Source organism: Polypterus senegalus, chromosome 11, assembly GCF_016835505.1.
Source record: "Polypterus senegalus isolate Bchr_013 chromosome 11, ASM1683550v1, whole genome shotgun sequence".
NCBI classification, from domain to species: domain Eukaryota; kingdom Metazoa; phylum Chordata; class Cladistia; order Polypteriformes; family Polypteridae; genus Polypterus; species Polypterus senegalus.
Genome location: NC_053164.1, coordinates 133,024,662 through 133,044,878, shown reverse-complemented (window position 1 = coordinate 133,044,878; position 20,217 = coordinate 133,024,662). Strand labels below are relative to the sequence as shown.

At 33.7% G+C, this 20,217-nt stretch overlaps 1 protein-coding gene across 2 annotated transcripts in view; it reads right to left on the bottom strand.

The window, feature by feature from the left end:
* Window positions 1–773: 773 nt before the first annotated feature.
* The window catches only part of LOC120539527 (leucine-rich repeat transmembrane neuronal protein 4-like), a 225,552-nt gene continuing 206,108 nt past the window's right edge, over window positions 774–20,217 (bottom strand). Inside the window, exon 3 of one of the 2 annotated variants that reach the window (XM_039769669.1) lies at window positions 774–1,232. In XM_039769669.1, coding sequence (XP_039625603.1) covers window positions 1,173–1,232 — 60 coding nt within the window. In that variant the 3' untranslated portion in view covers window positions 774–1,172. The remainder of the gene's footprint in view (window positions 1,233–20,217) is intronic. The other variant, XM_039769670.1, reaches the window with a different exon arrangement.

Genomic DNA, 20,217 nt, shown 5'->3' with positions numbered 1-20,217 from the left:
AATCAGACAGTGCACGAGGCAGATAAGTGTGTGTGGAGCTACATGGAAGTAGCAGTACTGGAGAGTGACCAAGGAAAGGGGCAGTGATTTTGGCCATTGGAATATCCTAAATTAAGCAATATTCCTTTCATTACAGCCCAAACAACAGTAAAACCTACCTTTAGTGATTTTTGCATTTCATATTTACAAAACCATGTGTAAAATGAACATTAGGGACATTTCTATAAAGAAACTCTATTTGAACAACGCTATATGTGAGTGATCATCACATAATTATGCCCTAAAACACTTAAAAACTCAAATCAGGTTTAATCAGTTATACAAAGAATGTTTAATGCCTTTATTTTAAACACATATGTACAATTAATGGTTAAGCCTGTAAAAATCTGCTTCTTTTTTAAGACCCTGCACAAACCTGACTAAAACTATATATATATATAACTTTAAAAACATAAAGTACACGATAAAATTAGATGCTACTGATTTTGTCATATGGTTTTTGGAATTCTTGTATTTTCATATCGAATTATTTATGTCAGTTATACCATCCAGCTGGTCTATGATAATATACAGTGTGGAGTGCCCTTTGGACTGTTAAACAGCACAATTGTTTTAATTTAACAAAGGAATAAATTTATAGGATAAAATTTAAAAAAGAAATGCTCAACCAAACACATACATGTCAACGGCTCAATTTAATTTATTTAGTTTTTTTTGTAGGCTTCTTTCCTACATGAGACAAAAATAATAAATCAGTCCATGAAAGACAAAAATAAATTTAAATGTTATTTATTGATTTTTACTTCATTTTTTTAGAAAACAGAACAAAAACACAATCCTGGTCAGGATACTACCTGTGAATTTATATAATATCTAAATTTTCAAAACAAAACCATAAAACCACAGCACAGCCCAGTCACTGCAAGGCTTTTATAAGTTCAGCAAAATAATAATTAAAAAAAAAACTGTACTCATAATAAAAATGCCTTATTGTTTCTTCCATCAGTGAGATTTCACTTAAGTATTTTGCCACACTGACATTTCAACATGGATCAAGGCCAACTTCAGTTTATAGACTTCAACAGCCTTTCAGTTCGTAGAATGGCCATTTATAACACACTGGTCCTGAGTTAGAAGCCATTATACAATGCTGCCAGTGACTGTGTTGTCCCTCATGGAATTTTCAGTCCGCTACTTCCATAAACAGCTGCCCTTGTGAATGCCAGGCACTCCTACAAAAAAATAGAAAAAAAATACTCTTTTAGCACATTTATGAAATAGTATGTTTATTAGAAAGAATAAGATAAGGATATGTTTTAAAGCAAACCAGAAAACACTTTTTTTAGACATTTATGAGGAATTTGTTATATTGATTATAGTTATTCTGTTTCATCACTTTAAAAATTTAACATGTTAAAACCCTGGGGGGGTGTATCAGTGTAAAGAAATTTCTAGCAAGGGTTGCAAAATCATTTGTAAGGTGGACCAAAAACTTCCCTCAAACTAAGCAAGACAAAAAAATTTTTAAAAGACCTAATGATCAAAGATTTATTAAAACAAAAACAAAACACCCAACGTTAATGAAGGTAGTACAATTAGTCAGTCATTTTCTAATCCACTTAGAACTGAACGGGGTTGCAGGGTTCTGGTGGGAGCTTATCCCAGCTAGCGTATGGCATAAGCCAGGAACAAACCCTGGACAGGGCGCCAATCCATCACAGGGCAAACACACACACAGCCACACACTAGGGCCAGCTTAGCATTGCCAGTTAACCGAGCATGCATGTCTCTCGCCTGTGCGAGGAAACAGCAGCACCCAGTGGAAAACCATGTAAACATGGGGATAATATGAATACTTCGGATGCAAACCCACACTACCACTGCTCCACTGTGCAGCCTGAAAGTAGTACAGCCCACCAAAAAAGATTAAATATATTGAAATATCCTTGGCCATAAAATGTTCAAGAAGAATTGATATTGCGTAAAATTTGCAAAAGCTTTTTCATTAAAAAAAAAAAGATATTGTGCTTTCAAACTATTTTACTTATTATATTATGCACTTTATTATACCTATGCATATACTGGGCTGGGATTGGCTTCAGGAGACCCCCGTGACCCAGTGTTCGGATTCAGCGAGTTGGAAAATGGATGGATGGATATACTGGGCTTAACTTACAGTATGAGGTTTATCTAGTTTTAAATATGAGAATTTGCTGTATACTATGCGAAAACTACTATGCTATTACAGTCCCTACATATCAAAATATTGATATTTCGCTTCATACAGAGTAACTCATGATAAACTCAATTTTAAAAACGTGATAGTCTACCTAAAAAATGCTAACATTTTACCCATGAGCTATGAATTACAAGAACTATATATTAAGAGTTGTGTTCCGTTTGTGTTTTGTTCCTGCCTTGTGCCTCATGGTGCCATGACAATCAGTAGATATGACAATAATGAATCGATTAGGTGAGTTTTGAAATTCATAGATGGAAGTGTAGATGAGCAATGCTGCAACTGAATGCACATTTGCACAATATTTTGAAATACGCTAAGCTATTAATTTACCAGATCTTGTTATTATCTGTTATGGTAGCTACCATTCTTCTATTTCTTTTTCTTCTGCTTATTGTTGTTAATGTAATAATAATTATTATTACTAACCCTGTGATGGAGTTGGTTTTAAAGTGAATCTACGAATTAGTCCATTTATTTAACTGACAAGAGTCCATTGCCTATAAGGTTTACACAATCAACATATTTATCAATAAAAGTAATTAGCAGCTAATTCATTAGCCTCTATTTTTTGTTAACAAAGCAGAGGGAAGCACAAGGGTCACTTGTCTATGGGAAACATATTGCTCAAACTTTCTGAAACAGTGTCTATTTTCGCCCAGGGTTTCCAAATAGAATTAAATGTAAACAAAAGGTTTAACTACTAACTTCGACTACCAGTTCAATACTGAACAGTGCTTAACAATTTCCTTTACATCTTGGACTGAAAAGAAAAATCTTTGTCATGGTCTACTTCAGAGTGTCATAGGAAACTTATTTACATGTGTATTTATTGAGTTGAGTACATTCAATATGAGTATTGAACTCTGAGGCATCTTATCCCTGCTTCAGTTCATGGGTTTCATGGAAAGGATATAAAAGCACATCATTTTAGAGTGGTGATTCCCAACGTGGGGCACACACACCACTGGGGGGCAATTTGATTTTTAGGGGAGCAATTCGAGAATTTAGGTACGTTAAACAATTTATAAAATGAAAAAACAGAAATTCACTGTTATTTTTTTTTTACAGAGACATTTATATATTTATATAAACATAGAAGGGATGGTGAAGAACCCTTTAATTTACGATTTTACAACTGGTTTGAGTTTTTCTACCTAGAAATTGTTTTTACCATTAAAATAATATGAATTGTAACAATGATTATAACATTTGGCAATATAACAAAAATATAAAATGATCAAAATATTACAGAAAAAGCTGTCATTAAAGTTATTTTATATTTATGAATACAACGTCTCTTATATGTTTTTAAAACTGTATTTTCATATTACTTCATATTATATTACTTTTTTTTTTTAACAATTTCTTAGTGATTTCTATGTCAGTTCTTCAACTACCCTTTCCCTCTTTTCTTTCAATGTTCTTTGGAAGCTTGTTTAGACCAAACTAATGACATTATGGGCTTCCTCCACGTGAGTAGGAGTTCACTTTTTGAATAGGTAATAATAAGAATAAGGTATATGTTACAGTGGGGGACATCATGATTTTAGAGAGGCCTAGGTGGGGCATGGCCAAAAAAAGGTTGGGAACCACTGTCTTAGAGTGTCTTGTTTTTGGAACCTAGTAATTGCATCCCTGCTTGTTGAAGATGATCTTACCCGTTTGGTGTTATCAGGTTGGGCTTAGTATCCACAACTGTGGGTGCTGCAGTCAGGAAGAGAATCAACACCTCCAAATGTGCAGTCATTGTCCTCTTCTGCAAAACAGTAGTTTGCTCTCTTCAGATAAGGAGTGAAGTGATGCCTCAAGTGGAGGAGTTACACTATTGGATTTTTATTCATCAGTGATGAAAAAGATTGTGATATTGACCAGTGAATTGCTGCAGTGCAGTCTACATCCCAATCCCCACCTATGGATTGTGACTACCACAATGATATCATAATCGCATTAGGTTAACACTCTGTGATAAGAGCTCAGCAATATGGTAGAATCATTGAATAGAAATATTGGATTTCCAGATAGACAGGAGCAAACTGAATGCAGATTGGGCATATACTTATATTGCTCCCTTGGTGCCTGTTTCAGACAACAAGGTCAGAAGATGATAAAGGAATTGCATCTTTCAGATAGGCTGGGGATATTTTGTGAACTTATCCGTAGGTGCTAGAAAAAGTTGCTGAGCATAGGATGGCTTCATCAGTTTATTGCCACTATGGCTCTTATCAGGATAAGCAGAGTGACTTCTTCAGGGTGGCACATTGCCATAGCAGGTTATTTTAAATCCGTGTTCAATTTCCATTTTTGTTTGGGTTTTGTCAGAGATCTTTTGTTAATAATCCAAATACATGCAAGACTAGACTTCAGCTTGCGTGAACTACTGTAAGTTGCAGAAAATGAGTACTTGTAAGGAAACATTGTTTATTTGGTATTATTTTAAATTGATTCATTATAAGGAAAAAGGACATGCAGTGGATTTTAAGAAATGCACAGGTGGACAGGTGGTCATATTGGCAAATGTATTTGTAAATAGGCCAGGATTAGTACGTATGGTTGGGTGTACATATCTTTAAATACAGAGCCAAATGACCAGAAGGACTACTGTTTTTATTCAGCTTCACAATGACGGAACTATCAGTAAAATTTGACCTACCTGGAGACTGAGCTTATTTTTCTACATTTAGAAATCCACTGGGTTTGTTTTGGTTATAAGTGCAACTGATTTGCTTAAATACATTAAATTTATGGTAACCTTCATTTTAAATTCTTTAAGTTATGCATGACTCAATGCAAGTGGAATACGGGGAAAATACATTAGAAAGAGAGCTACTTAAAGTAGTTTATATTACATAAATGTTAAATGTGCTGGGTGCCCTGAGGGAATTTATATGAAGACATTGACCTTCTATCAAATTGGTATGCCTGGCATTTACATGTTTTAAAAGCATCTGAACAGATTACTTTGAAAATGTACTCAGTGATGAGTCTCTTTTTAAATTTGAATTGACAACATTTTGAGGAGTATCTCATTTTAAATTCTAGAAATCTGCCCATTTTTTATTTTTATTTTGGAAGTGCTGGTTGATTAAAGCTGGAAACTCTGGGCAATAAAAAAGAAATAAATTAAACTTCTGTCTGTACTATTGTACATTATATATTACCGGATTAGTGTTTTAGAAGGGATGCCAGTGCCGAAGGGGTGATTTAGTTGTGCAAAACTATATCTATAGCTAGCAGACTAGACAGAGGATTATTACTTAAGCTTTATTACATTGTTTTATGTCTGTTTTCTCATTTTTTTTCCCAAAAAAGATTAAGATAAAAAGACAGTTTGACAGTGTAAATTAATGTAAAATCAAATTATCTAATATTCCAGAAGAACTATTACATGAATCTTTCAAAATATTAGTGGCAAACATTTAAAAGTTCTTGTGTCATTTTTTGCTATTTGATTTATTTTTTTCTGTTATTATTTGTTAGCATTTGCCTTTGCAGAATACACTTATTTCTACAAAATCTTCCCTTATTGATTTCCAAGCCTTTTATTCTGTCACTTAGACAGCTGATCCAACTAAAAATAAATGTATTGACTCAAAGTCTAATTACCAACATTTCTCTAAGAAGCAGCTTTTTTAACATTTTTAACAGCAAATCTCTGAAAATATATTGAATATCCTTATACTTGACCCTGCCCAAATATGATAACTTTAATTTTCATTTGTTGTGAACATGTTACGGAATCCTACCATACTTTTCTAAAAGCAACGATTATATATCTTTCAAAGAGCTTTCCAACATTTTACCTTCCACTTTTAAATATTGCATATTTCTAAATCTATTATGGAATATTAATAAAAATTTTAATTTCTTCATTCCCAAGCTGTACTAGGAAACTTGTCTCTTTTCTTCTTGAACAAAATGGCTAACTTAATTAATAAAATTAAGCATCATATTTTCTCTCTATGCTTCATTACTTGATGAAGAATCGTGATCATGATGTATCTCATCAGAACTGCAGCCCTAGTGGTTATTACTTTTTTGAGCGCTTCTCATATCACCTTTAACAAGGCCACATATGACACATGGAATAGTTGCTAGCTATACAAGCCCAAACAACAGTATTCCTCGCTACATATTCTTCACATTTTAATTTAAGGATGTTCGATCAATTTCCTCACCAGGAACATTAATGGAGTAGGAGAAAAAACACAGCACACCAATCAACACGCCTGCTTGCGGAATTAACACTCTGTGGAAGATGTAATACCGACTCTTTTTAGCCAAAACTTTTCTGCTTTCCGTGCAAGGTATGGTTGCATGCTCACCAGTAAACTGACAAACCAACAGCGATTTTCCACTTCCTTGATCTAGTCCATCTACGTGTATTCTGTTTTTGTCTATAAGCATTATTAGTTGGTATAAACCATGGTATCACAAAGCAATTTTTCATTGTGTTATAGAACTTATGTGTTAATCCCAAAGTTATAATACAGAAAGTGTTGTAAGTATATCTAAATACAGAGCTAAGGACAATTAGAGTACATCGGACCAGAAGGCCTTTACACAACATTATAATTGTGTTATTGTTTCCAGCCTCAGGACTAGGGGAATCTGGGCCAGGTAGCCACAGCAATATGGGTTCAAAAGCATAAAAGAAGCAGGCAGCAGTCAGGAATCTCTCCCCATACTTTCTGTTCTTTTATTCTCATTTACCCAGACATATATAACTGCTTCAATATCAACTTGACGATTGGTTAAATAATGGAACATGCCATTTTCCTTTGGTTAAACAATGGCATTGTGGCTTACTATTAAAATGTGTACAGTATATGCTGAATAGAGACCAATATCCCCAGAACTTGTTAATTTTCAAAGGAGGTAAATACAAACATTTTCTAAGGAAGCAGGCAGTTCTGTTATCACAGTACTGTACAGTATGATGATGAGACACACCAATCAAAGCAATCTGACGTTCAGGGCAGTAGACCCTTTTGTGTGACAGGTAAATATCTATGTTCTGTAGATACAACAGCTATCAACAAAAACCTATAACAGGATTACTCAGGAAATTTGCCTTTTCACTTATCCCAGTCTCAAACAAAGGGTGCCTACTGTCCCTTCATCGATTGGTTTTTCCATTTATTGTTCACATATTTTGTTTTTTTTTTACTAAAAGCAACACACAGAAATATCCTTTTCTTTAAGACATCAATTTCTAGTCCATTACAAATGTCCTTTTCTTAAAAACACCAATTTCTATCCCATTACACTACTGTTATCATCCTTACCATCAGGTATAAGCTACTGTTGCTACAGAGTGTAGTTGCAACGGCAAATTGCCAAAAACATAAAAAAAGGAGCCAGAAGTTAGTGACAATACTTCATTTTATTCTGATTTACCCAGAAGTACTGTATATAACTGCTTCATTCTCTGCCTAGATCAACATATTGATTGGTTAAACAACGATACATACCAGTTTCCTTAGTTTAACAATAGTGTATACACATTTTCTTTGGTCAAACAATAATATTGTTGCCAACTATCAAGAAGTACATATACCACCATATGTTCTTTATAGACCAATGTTACCAGAACACGTAATTTTCAAACCAAGAAAATACAAACATTTTCTAAGGAGGCAAGTAATTATGTCATTACAGTGCTGTACATGGATGAGATGGTTATCAAAGCTGATTGATCTTCAAAGCAAGTGTGTATTTTTGCAATATTTTAATAATATTGTTTTACTATATTGTTTAGCAATAAGTTGCTTTTTAGGATCTTAGTTTACTTCTAGAAATATGACTTATAGATACAGCTACAGATACTGTATGACTGCCTTGTTGAAAAGTTCAGCACTGGATTGCAAAGAAACTTAGTGAATTGTAACCCTTTAAAAAGAATCAATCACAAGTGAAATATTAGTTTACAAACTCTTGATGGTACTCCTTTATTATGATAAAGTCATTTTAATTAGTAACTCTGATATAAACATTGGCAAGAAACCAACCTTGGATACAGACAAGTCCATCCCAAGGTACACTTATATATACACCCAGTTTCATTTATAATTTAGAGTGCCTAACCAATCTACTGTAATATACACATATTTGAAATAAGCAAAAAAATTAACAATACCACGTCATACATGTGCATGTAGGAACGACATTCCTGGCTCTGGTGAAGTAAGCAGTTCCACCTCGGGATGAGAGGGGATGCTGACGCTAACTGGCAGTTTCTTTCTCCTGTAACATCGAAGGGCCACCAAATGAAAACTGTGTCTCACACCTTCATAGGAACCCACACCACCCTCCCTTCCATCACCACCACTCCACACTAACGCTACAAAAAAAGGCTACCAGGGAGCCAGGCATTAGATCTTGAACAGCAAAGAAGGAAGACTGAGTCTCCAAACAAAGGCCAATTTTCTTTGTTTCGTTTTGCCGCCATGAGGCTGTGTTTCAGTTGAGATTAAAAAGGTTGAAAACTTCTTTTATGATGCAAGAATTGGTAATTGTGCCTATTTGAAGTGTTATATTTCTAGAATCTGAATATGGATTTTTTTAAGTTAATGAGGAGTATTTGTATGTTATATATATATTTGTATTTTCTAAAACAAGACACAATTTCTCATATGTGCATTGTTCTTAGACATCTACAGAACGCTAATCTAAATATTTGATAATTAATCAAAAGTTTTAGTAAATAACTATGATCCCCTGTTACATAAATGTAGAAGTCTGTGTGACTTGATAGCTAAAAGGAAAATTCATAAGAAATTTTTATTTGATTTTAGTAGCTTTTTGAAACTTTAAAGATGTTTATAAAAGTTTGTCACTCATAAGAGACTCAAACTGCCAGCTCAAGTCAGGGTCAGATTAAAACTTTACCTTCCCCTTGGGAGTCAGCAGTTCAGAAACAAATCAAATATAATACATATACTCTAAAAATCAATAAGCCAGTGGTAAAGCTAAACAAACTTCCAAAAGGTAAGCACATGAAACCTATATAGTTTTTTTTAAATTCCAACTTCCAACAAAAGGCACATAAGAGTGGGTTGCTATTAGAATCTGTGAAATCAAACCATAATTGTTACTAATTTGTGAATCACAATTTTGCTATTTCTTCCAACATCCACAAAACCACAGCATAGATTTACTTTTTCAAATTAGCTTTATAAACTTAATCTAGTTCTTTTTGTTCAATAATTAAAACAAACAAACAAAATAAGGCCTAGGGATACTCGTTGTAATTATGTGTACTAAAGCAGGGTAATAAAATGTGAACAAAATGCACAAGAAAAATGTGTAAATTAAAGATAATCTGTCCTTGGCTCAAGTGTTTTGCATAAATTTTGTTTTTTGTTAAGGATAGTTGTAAATTGGATGGATTTTCAATTTCCTTTACTTGATGTTGTTTATGTCTTGAACATATCTTTTTGATTTGAATACATTTTGCAAAATAAAAATTGAAACACATACAGAATGGTTGCATTGTTTAAACTTCTCTGCTCTCCAATGTACTTTATTTTACATTAAAAAAGCAGACATTTGTTGATCAAAGATATTTTAAGAACCTTTTATGATCTTTTAAGATTAGTAGGAAAGGGCCAGAGTTGACAAATTAATGACAAAGAATTTCAGAATGGCTGCAAAGAATAGAAGGACAAATAAAGAAGCCAAAAATGGCTTTTGAACACCAACAAGAGAAAGAACCCTGGCTGAAACATCACAGTATAGACAAGTTGTTTTTGGTGATGTAAAAAAATGTGTGATTTATCAGAATATATAGGTTACAAAACACATTATATTACTGAAACATTTTTGTCTGGAAAAAGTAATTAACAATTGTGATAAATAGACTTGGTCATGTAATGATTAAACAAGATTTAAGAATCTTTGTTTAGTTTTGGAATTCTGTCTACTCACTTATAATCACCAATTTTCATTATTGTTAATAGCCAAACTGTAACTGTTTTTGCTGATCTCAATTGCCTTATCAATTAGAAAATGTGACCTGATAAATCTGTTACTATCAATGTCATTCCATTTTTAAGTGCTGAATTATGTTATTAGTGTTCAAACTACATTTGTATAGTTTTTAAATATGGTAATAAAAATATTAACATTTTATGCCTAATTCATTAATAGTAGAACATATTATTACAGTATACAGTATTAGATTGGAAGTTATATTTTACTAATAAAATTCTACTTTTATAGGCAGCTGGGTAGCTTGAAAAACACAGAATGAGGCATCAGAAGTGTACAACACTTTCACACTACTTTCAAAACCATACAACATGCTGTGACAAATTAGGTATAATATTAGCAACATGCATTGTAATTTTCATTAACTCTAAGAAAAGTAAACTTGGGGACACAAATAGTGATATTCAATGGCTCCTCATTTTGAGGGTTATAATTATATATATATATATATATATATATATATATATATATATATATATATATATATATACATATATATATATATATATATTGTGACAGATTAGGGCTTTTCTCGCACCCTTGTACCCTCAGACCACACGTCAGACACCAGATAAAAAGTCCAATTATTATTTATTATAATAATAATGTGCACATAGCACTCTCCACTCCCAAATACTCAATAAACAATACAATACAATAATCCAATCCTCCATACTCCCAGACGCTTAGTCACCCTGCCTCCCAACTCAGCTCGTCCATTTGGGATTTCCCACAGTCCTTTATAGTCCTTGACCCGGAAGTGTTTCACTCTCTCTGTCCATGTGACCTGGAACACTTCCGGGTCAGATAAAAATCATTCTTTTCTTCTCCCAGGAAGCACATCGTTCCCATTTTCCACGTGACTATGACGTACTTCCTGGGCGTAAGGCAGTCTCTGGGCCTCCCTGTAGCGACTCCTGTCAGCCCCCATTGTATCCAGCAGGGCTGTGCATTACAAGTCCATTGTCCATAATTCCCTGCTGGCATTCGGGGCACCTCTATGCTGCAAGGAGGGCTCCATCTAGCGGCCTGGGGGTACTGGCCGGGATGAACGGCCGGCCATGTACTATATATATAATCATAATTAATTATATTCTATTTTTAGATTTTTTTTGCTGTTTCTTATAATGTTCTAATTTTACATCTCAGATGTTTTTACTGCCACAGAAAATGCTTCAAATTATTTCATTACAACTTCTTGATAGGTTCAAGTGCAAATTTGGTGGAAGCCCTAATTTCTTTAACGTTAGTTGAAGTAAGAGTGTATTGCCCTTCCTGCAACTTAATGATTTATATATAGTCATATGGTAATTGTAACTGCATATTAAAATACTCTGAATGTGCTTCTGTAAAAGTTATGCGACAAGTCTTAAATTAATGATAGCATAGCAAAGAAAGCTCATCCATGCTACAATCCTTTCTTAGAAACTGTTGACAGAAACAATATTGAATGTGAAATGGACTGTATGTTTGCATTTTTAGAGAAGTTATTTAAAATATTAAACGGCAATACATCACATTCCCGAGGTAAGACCATTAAACAGTGTTTATTGGGCAAAAAACGATATTGCTCATGACTTATTCTTGGGAAAAATGTGGGTAGTACATTTAATACAATTATAGACAGGAAAAAAGTCATACTCTCAAAAATAACAGCCTGATTGTTCAATTTAGCTAAAGGATTTCTTCTTCGGTTGACTGGCAAGACATTTGTTTTCTGTATTCCATGCGAGGTAAAGACCTGAGTGCCCATCTCACGAGCCTAATACTGTAAAGTGAGTGCTGCCGTAGCGATGAGAACCCAATTACATATCATCTGATTCTGTGAACTCAGACCAGAATTTTATTTAGTGTATGTTTATGTGCCATGCATGCTTGCTTTGTATATTATTTGCTGCTTGCTTTTACAGATACTGGTGTAAATCAACAAATACCTGCCATTAATTTACTTGAGCTGATCGTGAATGGAATTAGGCATTTACTGTACATGCTCTTCATTTTTTTCTTATGGAGGATAGAGATTTTTTTATCTGGGTTTGCATAATCTGAGGACAACCAAACATTTTTTTTTCAGAATAAAGGGTTTACACATGCAATGTCATTACGAAAATATTTAGTAATCTGCTTAAGATATCAGCATTTACACACAGGTAAACGCACTCAGTGTTAAAATATTATATTGTACTCATCTACTACATCTACAACTTGCATTAATGCTAATTAGTAAGTGTGCATAACTATTTGAGAGTAGTTTTTGTAAGCAGCCTATATGTATTGCTATGCACATGGTACATTTCTAATATTTGTGCATTTTAATTATCACGTCAATGTAATGACCATGTTAATGTTTTGTCTCTTATTGCTCTTCATTTACCTGATTCAGCAGAGGGTTTATAACTGATAACTGCAGACTATATTAGCAACTGATATTTATGGTTCATTATGCATAATTGGTTAAAATGCTTGTTGTCATGAGAAGCATTTATCATTTTGCATTGAAATATTTGAAAACTAGAATCTGTTTCCTCAGTCTGCTGAACTGTAAATGAAATATGGTGATAAAATACTTGCATGAAATGCCAGGAATATTATGTTTTAAAGAGTATTAATCAATTTAAAATGAACAAAAAATAGAATGACAGCAAATAATTAAAAACAGCATAATCAAAAACAGAATCAGTTCATTATTTCCAGTATCTACACATGGAATAAATAGGCAAGGAATATTATGTTTTAAAGAATATCAATCAATGTAAAATGAAAAAAGAAATGCCAGAAATATTATGATTTAAAGAGTATTAATCAATCTAAAATGGACAAAAAATAGAATAACAGCAAATAATTAAAAACAAAATAATCAAAAACATAATCAGTTCTTTATTTCCAGTGTCTACACATGAAATAAATAGGAAAGATTATAAGCATTAAGGCAGAGACAATAGTCAAACATATCTACCAAGTTCAGGAGATAGGCGTCCTATGACTCTGTCTGCAAAAGTGTTTAGTTATTTTCCTCTGTGAAGTCTTCAAGTTTTAGAAGCATCCTTTACATTTTGCAACGTAAATGCACTGTAAACCATAAAATAACTGTGAGCTTCAAGCAGGAGATTCAATTGCCATTAGCAAAATAGTTTTTATTTTTTCTCCATAGTTGCATGTCTTGTGACAAATAAAAGAAAAAGCTTTTGTGTTGCTAGCTCTATTTTCTTCATATTTTTGATACAATCCAGACTCAGTAAATGCAGTTTTTATATAAGTAAATTTAGTGACATTTTTTCTAACTTGTCTACTTTCATGCTTCATACTATTATTCAACATTCACTTATTTTCATCTTATTTAGTTAAATTCAAAGCAAATTATAGTAAAAGAATGTTAAATGTATGGAATATAAAATACAGTTAAGTAGATTCTCTCCTATCTGATTGCTATTGTCTATCTATAATTATAGTATAAGTAAGACAAAAGCAAGGTCTTACAGGCCAGTGGCACTGATACAGAGATTAACATATATAAACTACATAAAAAGCACATTTTATTGTGTGAGTATGTTTTTTAAATTGGATTTTCTCATTTCTTATCCTAATTTTACTGACAATTTCCTTTAGGTCTCACCTACCATTTAATAACTTGGAGAAGGATCTCTATGTATTATGTACAGTAATTAATTATTTAAAAGCACAAAGCTTCAATCATGATGCTAACTAAACTACAACCATGGAAGCAGAACTTGTTACTATACGGCTTTGCGTATTTTGTCCATGCCAAGTGTTAGACATTGCATCCAGCTTAGCAAGCTCCTGCTTGATTTCTAAAATATCCAGCAGAACCTTCAAAAGTTCATATGTTAACCTTTGTTTCTTTGACGGACCAAGATGGCTTCTTTTCTTGACACTACCTGTGCAAATATCTCATTCACTGAAGACGAACTATCAAATGTGTGCTTGGGAAATGGATGTCACTGAGGTGGTAATAAATAAGCTTTCATTTCTTAGTTAGTGCTCATTGCTTTGTAGGGGTCTGTAGATTAAGGTGCATTTGGGTAACATTTTCACAAAGAATATTTTCTTATATGTTGCACTGTAACATTATTTAGATTAGTAATTTTATTGAGGTTCTGATTATTATTGTTAGTAGCTTTTTTATTCAGATTCATTTTGCAATATGGATTTTCACTGCGCACACTGTTGCACATACCCTGTTGCTAACTGTTACACCGGCGCACAACACTTACTGAACGACGACTGCAATACCAATGCCTATGTCAACATACAACGTAGTAAATTCACTCCTCAAGAAGGATCACTTCAAGTAAGACATACAATCCTAAGTCTGTTAAAGAGCAGCCCAGCACTTCCAGCCAAGAAGAAACATTTTAAAATAGTTTTTAGAAATTACAGCATAACTGTCAGTGACACTATTAGTAACATTACTGACTGATGTTACTGGTTTATATCCTAATCAGTGGTCTGATTTGCTTCCTTTAATCGACATTTTCAGTTTAAGATAATGCAATGTCTATAGTGAACTAATAATACAGTGGCTATGCAAAGTCTCCTTTTGGTTATGTGGAGTAGTCATGCATACTAGCAATGAGGGTGAAAGACATGGGTGTACATTTTAATATCAATACATATATAAGGAAAATAAAATGTGGTTAGATACATAACTTATTATTAACTATCCATTTTGGTATCATAACCCTCCAATCCCAAACCCTATATTGGTTTTGGAAAAAACTTACTCACAATATGTACAAATCACCAACACCAGTATCACTACCACATCTACTAAATACAATACAATCAAATCACCAGCACCAATATCAATAACACATCTACCAAATGCAATAAACTCTTATATTCTTTATGGATTGATTGTTGCTTTGTTAGTGAGGTAATACTGTAAGTACTTCTTCCTGATTTCTTAACTTCTTAACTTCAGTTTCCAGTTTTTAGTCTCTATTTTGACAGTGCACAATGACTTCTTTAAGTATTTGCAGCTACAAATTTCTTATTTTAATTTATACATATTTATTTATAGGATATCTTGTTTAATTAAGATCATAGGCATATGAATCTACATGTAACACACCAATGCAGTTTGCTGTGATGTAACAAGCCATGGCATTGCATACTGGCTTTATTTGCTTCATTAGAAGTTTGAATTGATGACGGTCAAAAAGAAATAAAATATACACCAACATAAGACACCAAGATGACAGGAGGATACTGCAGATTGTATGATGAACTTCGGCTCTTCCATCACCCACTGTCTACAAAAAGACAGACTTCAAATAATAGATAATGGAAAAACTAACTAAGGTAATAGTATTGTATCCATCAGCAATTATGTAAACAAGTTCATTTTAGCATAATGGAAATGTATTTATAAAGGGTTAGCAGAGAGCACCAAGTGCGGGGAGTTGCTGCAGCAGAAAGAGAGAGTGACCTCTAACCAAGACTTGCGAAGATAACGTTGCAGCCTCTTGCCAATGTCAGAGAATTGCCAGCTGAGCTTAAAATCATACTCTGCTGCTTGGTGCTGCTGGGTCCCTGGGTCTCCCTTTGTTTTTGTTGGTCCTTTAAAAAGATATCTTTAAATATTTAACTGTTCTTATTGATGAAGTTTAGGGCCCAATTAGATTATGTGAGATCTATATGGCTTTTACTGAACACTTAATAAGACCATAGTCAAGTTAAGTGCCATTTAGGCTCTTGTATGTCAATTCTTCAGCCCAGGCATTGTGAAAGGGCAAATATGCAGTTATTGAGGCTACGGACACAGAGATATATATCTGTGCTGAGGCTGTCAGGGATATAGTGGAGAGTGATAAGTGATTTGACAGCTCTGCAAAAGGAAGCCCCTGTTGTGACCTGATTAAAGTTCATCAAAGTTAAAAGAAAATTATTTTCAATAACAATACACAACTCAATACTCTTGAGTATTCTGTCACACCAAATGAAATCACACAGAATGAGAAAGAACTCTGCACAATATTACTGTATATACCAAGTATTACTTAAATATCAAACTACATAATTAAAATATCAGGAGACTGTTCAAGGAGTATTTAAAAATATGTTAGTATAACAGTAAGTAGAATAAAGATAGAAAAAGTAAATGAAACTGACTGATTCACATATACTAAAGTTACAAAATTCTATAACATATGCATGCTAATTAATAAACTGATCAAGAAAGACAATTAAAACTGCAAACAATGATTCAATTAATACTCAGGTGACTACTAGCAAAGCCAAAATGTTTAATAAATGAATGGCTCCTCTTGCTCTTAATTAATCTAAGCTGATTTAAGGCATTGATTGCTCATATGCAGTTAAACCCAAAGCAAATCATCCAGCTTACTCAAGAATCTTCACAACTCTGAAAAAACACCAGAAGGAAGGCTCTTTAATCTGATTTTGTTCTTTTTTTTGGTAAAGATACTTGCATCAAATCATTGTTTTCTTCTTAATGTTATGGGATTTGTTGAGAATGCTTAAAATGAGCACCAAGATGCACCTAAAATACCAAAGAGTTCTTTAACTGCATCACAATGAATAATGCACTTCATAATTTAAAAAAACAGATTATGGCTATTTACATAGATTTTGTACTGTTAATACCATCATGATTTTCTTTCATGGTGCCAGCATTTTGTGCTGAGCTGATCAGGTCACCCTTTCTCCAGCAACTTCCTCTACCTCATCTTGTACAATTCTTAGATGCTCTGACGTCAGTTGAGAAACACAGCTCCTCCAGCATTTTCTTTCAATGGTTCATGACTAGTCTGATTCTTCAGCTATTCAACTGTATTCTTTGTACTATTTTGTCTATTTTAAATGTTAACTGGTAAGCTCCCATTGTTTCCAGGTATCCAAGATGGGCTACCATGTTGGGGTTTTCAACCACATGCTATTCCACTCCATTTTTGTCTCTCTTCACTCCTCTTAACTCCTATTGAGAAGCAATAGTTCTACTGCAACTTTTTCTCATATAGCAGAGCATCTCACCTTATCCTGAATAGTGAGTCCAGCAATGCTGAGAATAAACCTAATTTTGGCTATTTGTAATTGCACTCTTATTCATTCAGTCATTACCATCAGCTTGCGACTGACTATAGGTGAGGATTTGGAGATGATAATTCTAATTTCAACCATATTAGATTCAGTTATGAACTGTTCCACTTCATTTCACGGATTACAACCAAATAAAGTGAAGGGAACAAAACCATCACCAAAGTTCAACTGTGCCTTGATATCTTGTTCGTTAAAATCATGGAAAGGAGGGGTTTGGTCTTGATCATGGAGCACCTGGCAGCCATTTTCTGTTTTGTTTTGGATTTCATTGCATGGCACAATTCTTATGATTTATGCAAGGAAACAACACTGCTTACAAAATCAGCCAGACATTTTTGCACTTTGAGCAAGGTGCAATTAATATTAATACATCTACATTTTTTAACTATTGCTTTCCAGGATCCCACGCCTCTGCAGTCTGCATATTACCCATCTTCTGGAGTTGATCTTTTAATGTATCTGTTTATTGGCCAAATAGTTTGTCTTGCGATTTACCTTCTTTTAGCTAAACAGCCAAATCACTTAGGGTAACATGATGGACAACAACTGTACAGTATTTAATTCAACTAAAAAAAATAACATGATAATATGATGTATCATTATCTTAAATAACAGACTTTTTGCCCTCTGGGACTAGGCTGCAAATTTCCAGGTAGTCATCTCTGTTGACAGTGATAAGCAGATGCAATGGTTTTGAAAACTTTATCTGGCTCTGATGTATGAGTCCAAACACATTTGTAAAGTGAGCAGAAAAAAATAACATTTACGCACAAGCCTAACCGCCACTTCCGTTGATAGTATGAATGGTTTAATTTACAAACAGTTTTTTCAGACAACATATATTGCTGCTTGGATTGTTCATGGCATTCTTGTTAAATACATGCAATATTCCTTAAATCTGTTCACTGGAAATGTAGCTAATCCTTTGCACAGCTAACAACCTCAGAAAACATTACTAAAAGAAGAATTGCAATTAAAAATTACTTTTCATTTATGTATATCATGTGCAATGTAATTTGCAGTTCACTTAATGCAATTATACAACTATGTGAGGCCAAATGGAACAAGGCAGGATAGAAATAAAACCACAGATCAACTAAGGCTGCCACTTTGCATGCATACTGTATAGAAGAAGCTAATATCAGATTATACGACATATAGATAATAAAGTATTAATGCGAAATATGTGCATAATATGAAAATATTATCAACATTATACCTTCTCGGATCACTTAATGTTTTTTTTCTAGTCACAACAGTCTAAATAAGAAAGTAAATGGCCGTTTTATTTTTATTTTTTGTAGTTTCAATGTGGTTCAGATGATGATGTCATTTCCTGTGCCATATTGTACATGGATATTTCATGATGCATTACATTGCTATACAGTGCACGTAAAATTGTGTGTGCGTGTAAATTCCATCATGGTTTCTATTTACAAAAGATGTTTCAATTATCTTCAGTGCTTCAAATTTCATTAGCATAAGAAGACGAGCTTCTTGCCAATTTCATTAGTTTTTTAAATATCAGTTTTGCTATCTCGAAAGGGAAAGGTGATTGTCTGGATTGCGGCAACTACACAGGGATAACACTGATTTTGGGACTGGGTAAGGTCATCCTCAATAGGATCCATGATCACTTGCTCACCTAACTATAAATTTAGGGTACATATAAAAGTTAGCTTTATTTCAGTTTTATTGTGTTAGTCATGTTCACGCTTTCCCTTTCCCCTCCTGATCTGAGCCTAACTAACAGCGTCAGCATAAATTTACACCCGATCTGACGCTGTTAGTTTTCAAATAATATTGCATTCGTGCGATGATGTTTTCTGATTGGTACTATTCAGGTCATAAAATGATTTCTTCAAAATGTCACATATATTTGTCTCTTCTTTTTTTTCTTTTTTATCCCCAGTGCTGCGATGACATCATGGACCAGAAGGCGTGAGCTTATTCAGTGCAAACAGAACATACAGGTCGCCAGTTGCTCTGTGCTACAACATGCTTGAATTGGTGGCAATGAACACACTTGTACTGTACTAGGCATGCACTGGTCCAATAAGAAAAGAAGAGTGTTCTTAGCTTACCTTGCAGATGAACTTCAGCATCGCTTCTTACAAGAAAACGAGACGGAAAAAGAAAAAGAGGATGCTACATCAACAGGCTTCTGTTCCAAGACCACCACTACCCTCAGGAAAGCAAACTCAGTCAGTGTCAGGTGCCCCTTCGATGTAATAGGAACCACAGCATAGAGAGAAGTACGTACATTACAACAGGTACACATGTCATAAATGTAGAAAGGATGGTCCTTGGGTGTGCGGGAACTGTTAACATTTGAATTTGATGATTGTATATAGTGGTGGGGAAGGGGCTGTATCATGATCGTGACTGAGAGAATAAAAGTGAAAAAAAAAGCTAACTTTTTATAAGTACTATAAATTTACAGAGGCTGTTACAGACATTGTTTTAGGACATGCTTTTATAGTGAGAGTAAATGGCCTCCGGAACCTGTGACACCAGATACCAACTATGTGACCACATATTGTGGTCCATCCTTAATCCCCATGCCACCATACAATAAAATTACAAGCTAAGTTATAAAGAAAGTAAACATCTGATAGTCAATTTGCCAATAATGTGATACTTTACTTGCTTTTTCTTTTTTTTTTTAACCTTAACAGTATTTTGAATTTCTTGGAAGGTACTTTCATAATTACAGCATGGTGCATTAGTTTGGTTAATTATAAGATTTTTTTTAAATTAGTTTTTCTAATGATTAACATTTTCTTTTGAACTAACAAATTATTCATGCTCATGTAAAAAATTTAAATTTACATGATTTTGATTTAGTATCAAAACATCGTACACTACCATTTTGAAATTTTTTGTTTTTCCAGGGTTATTGGTCG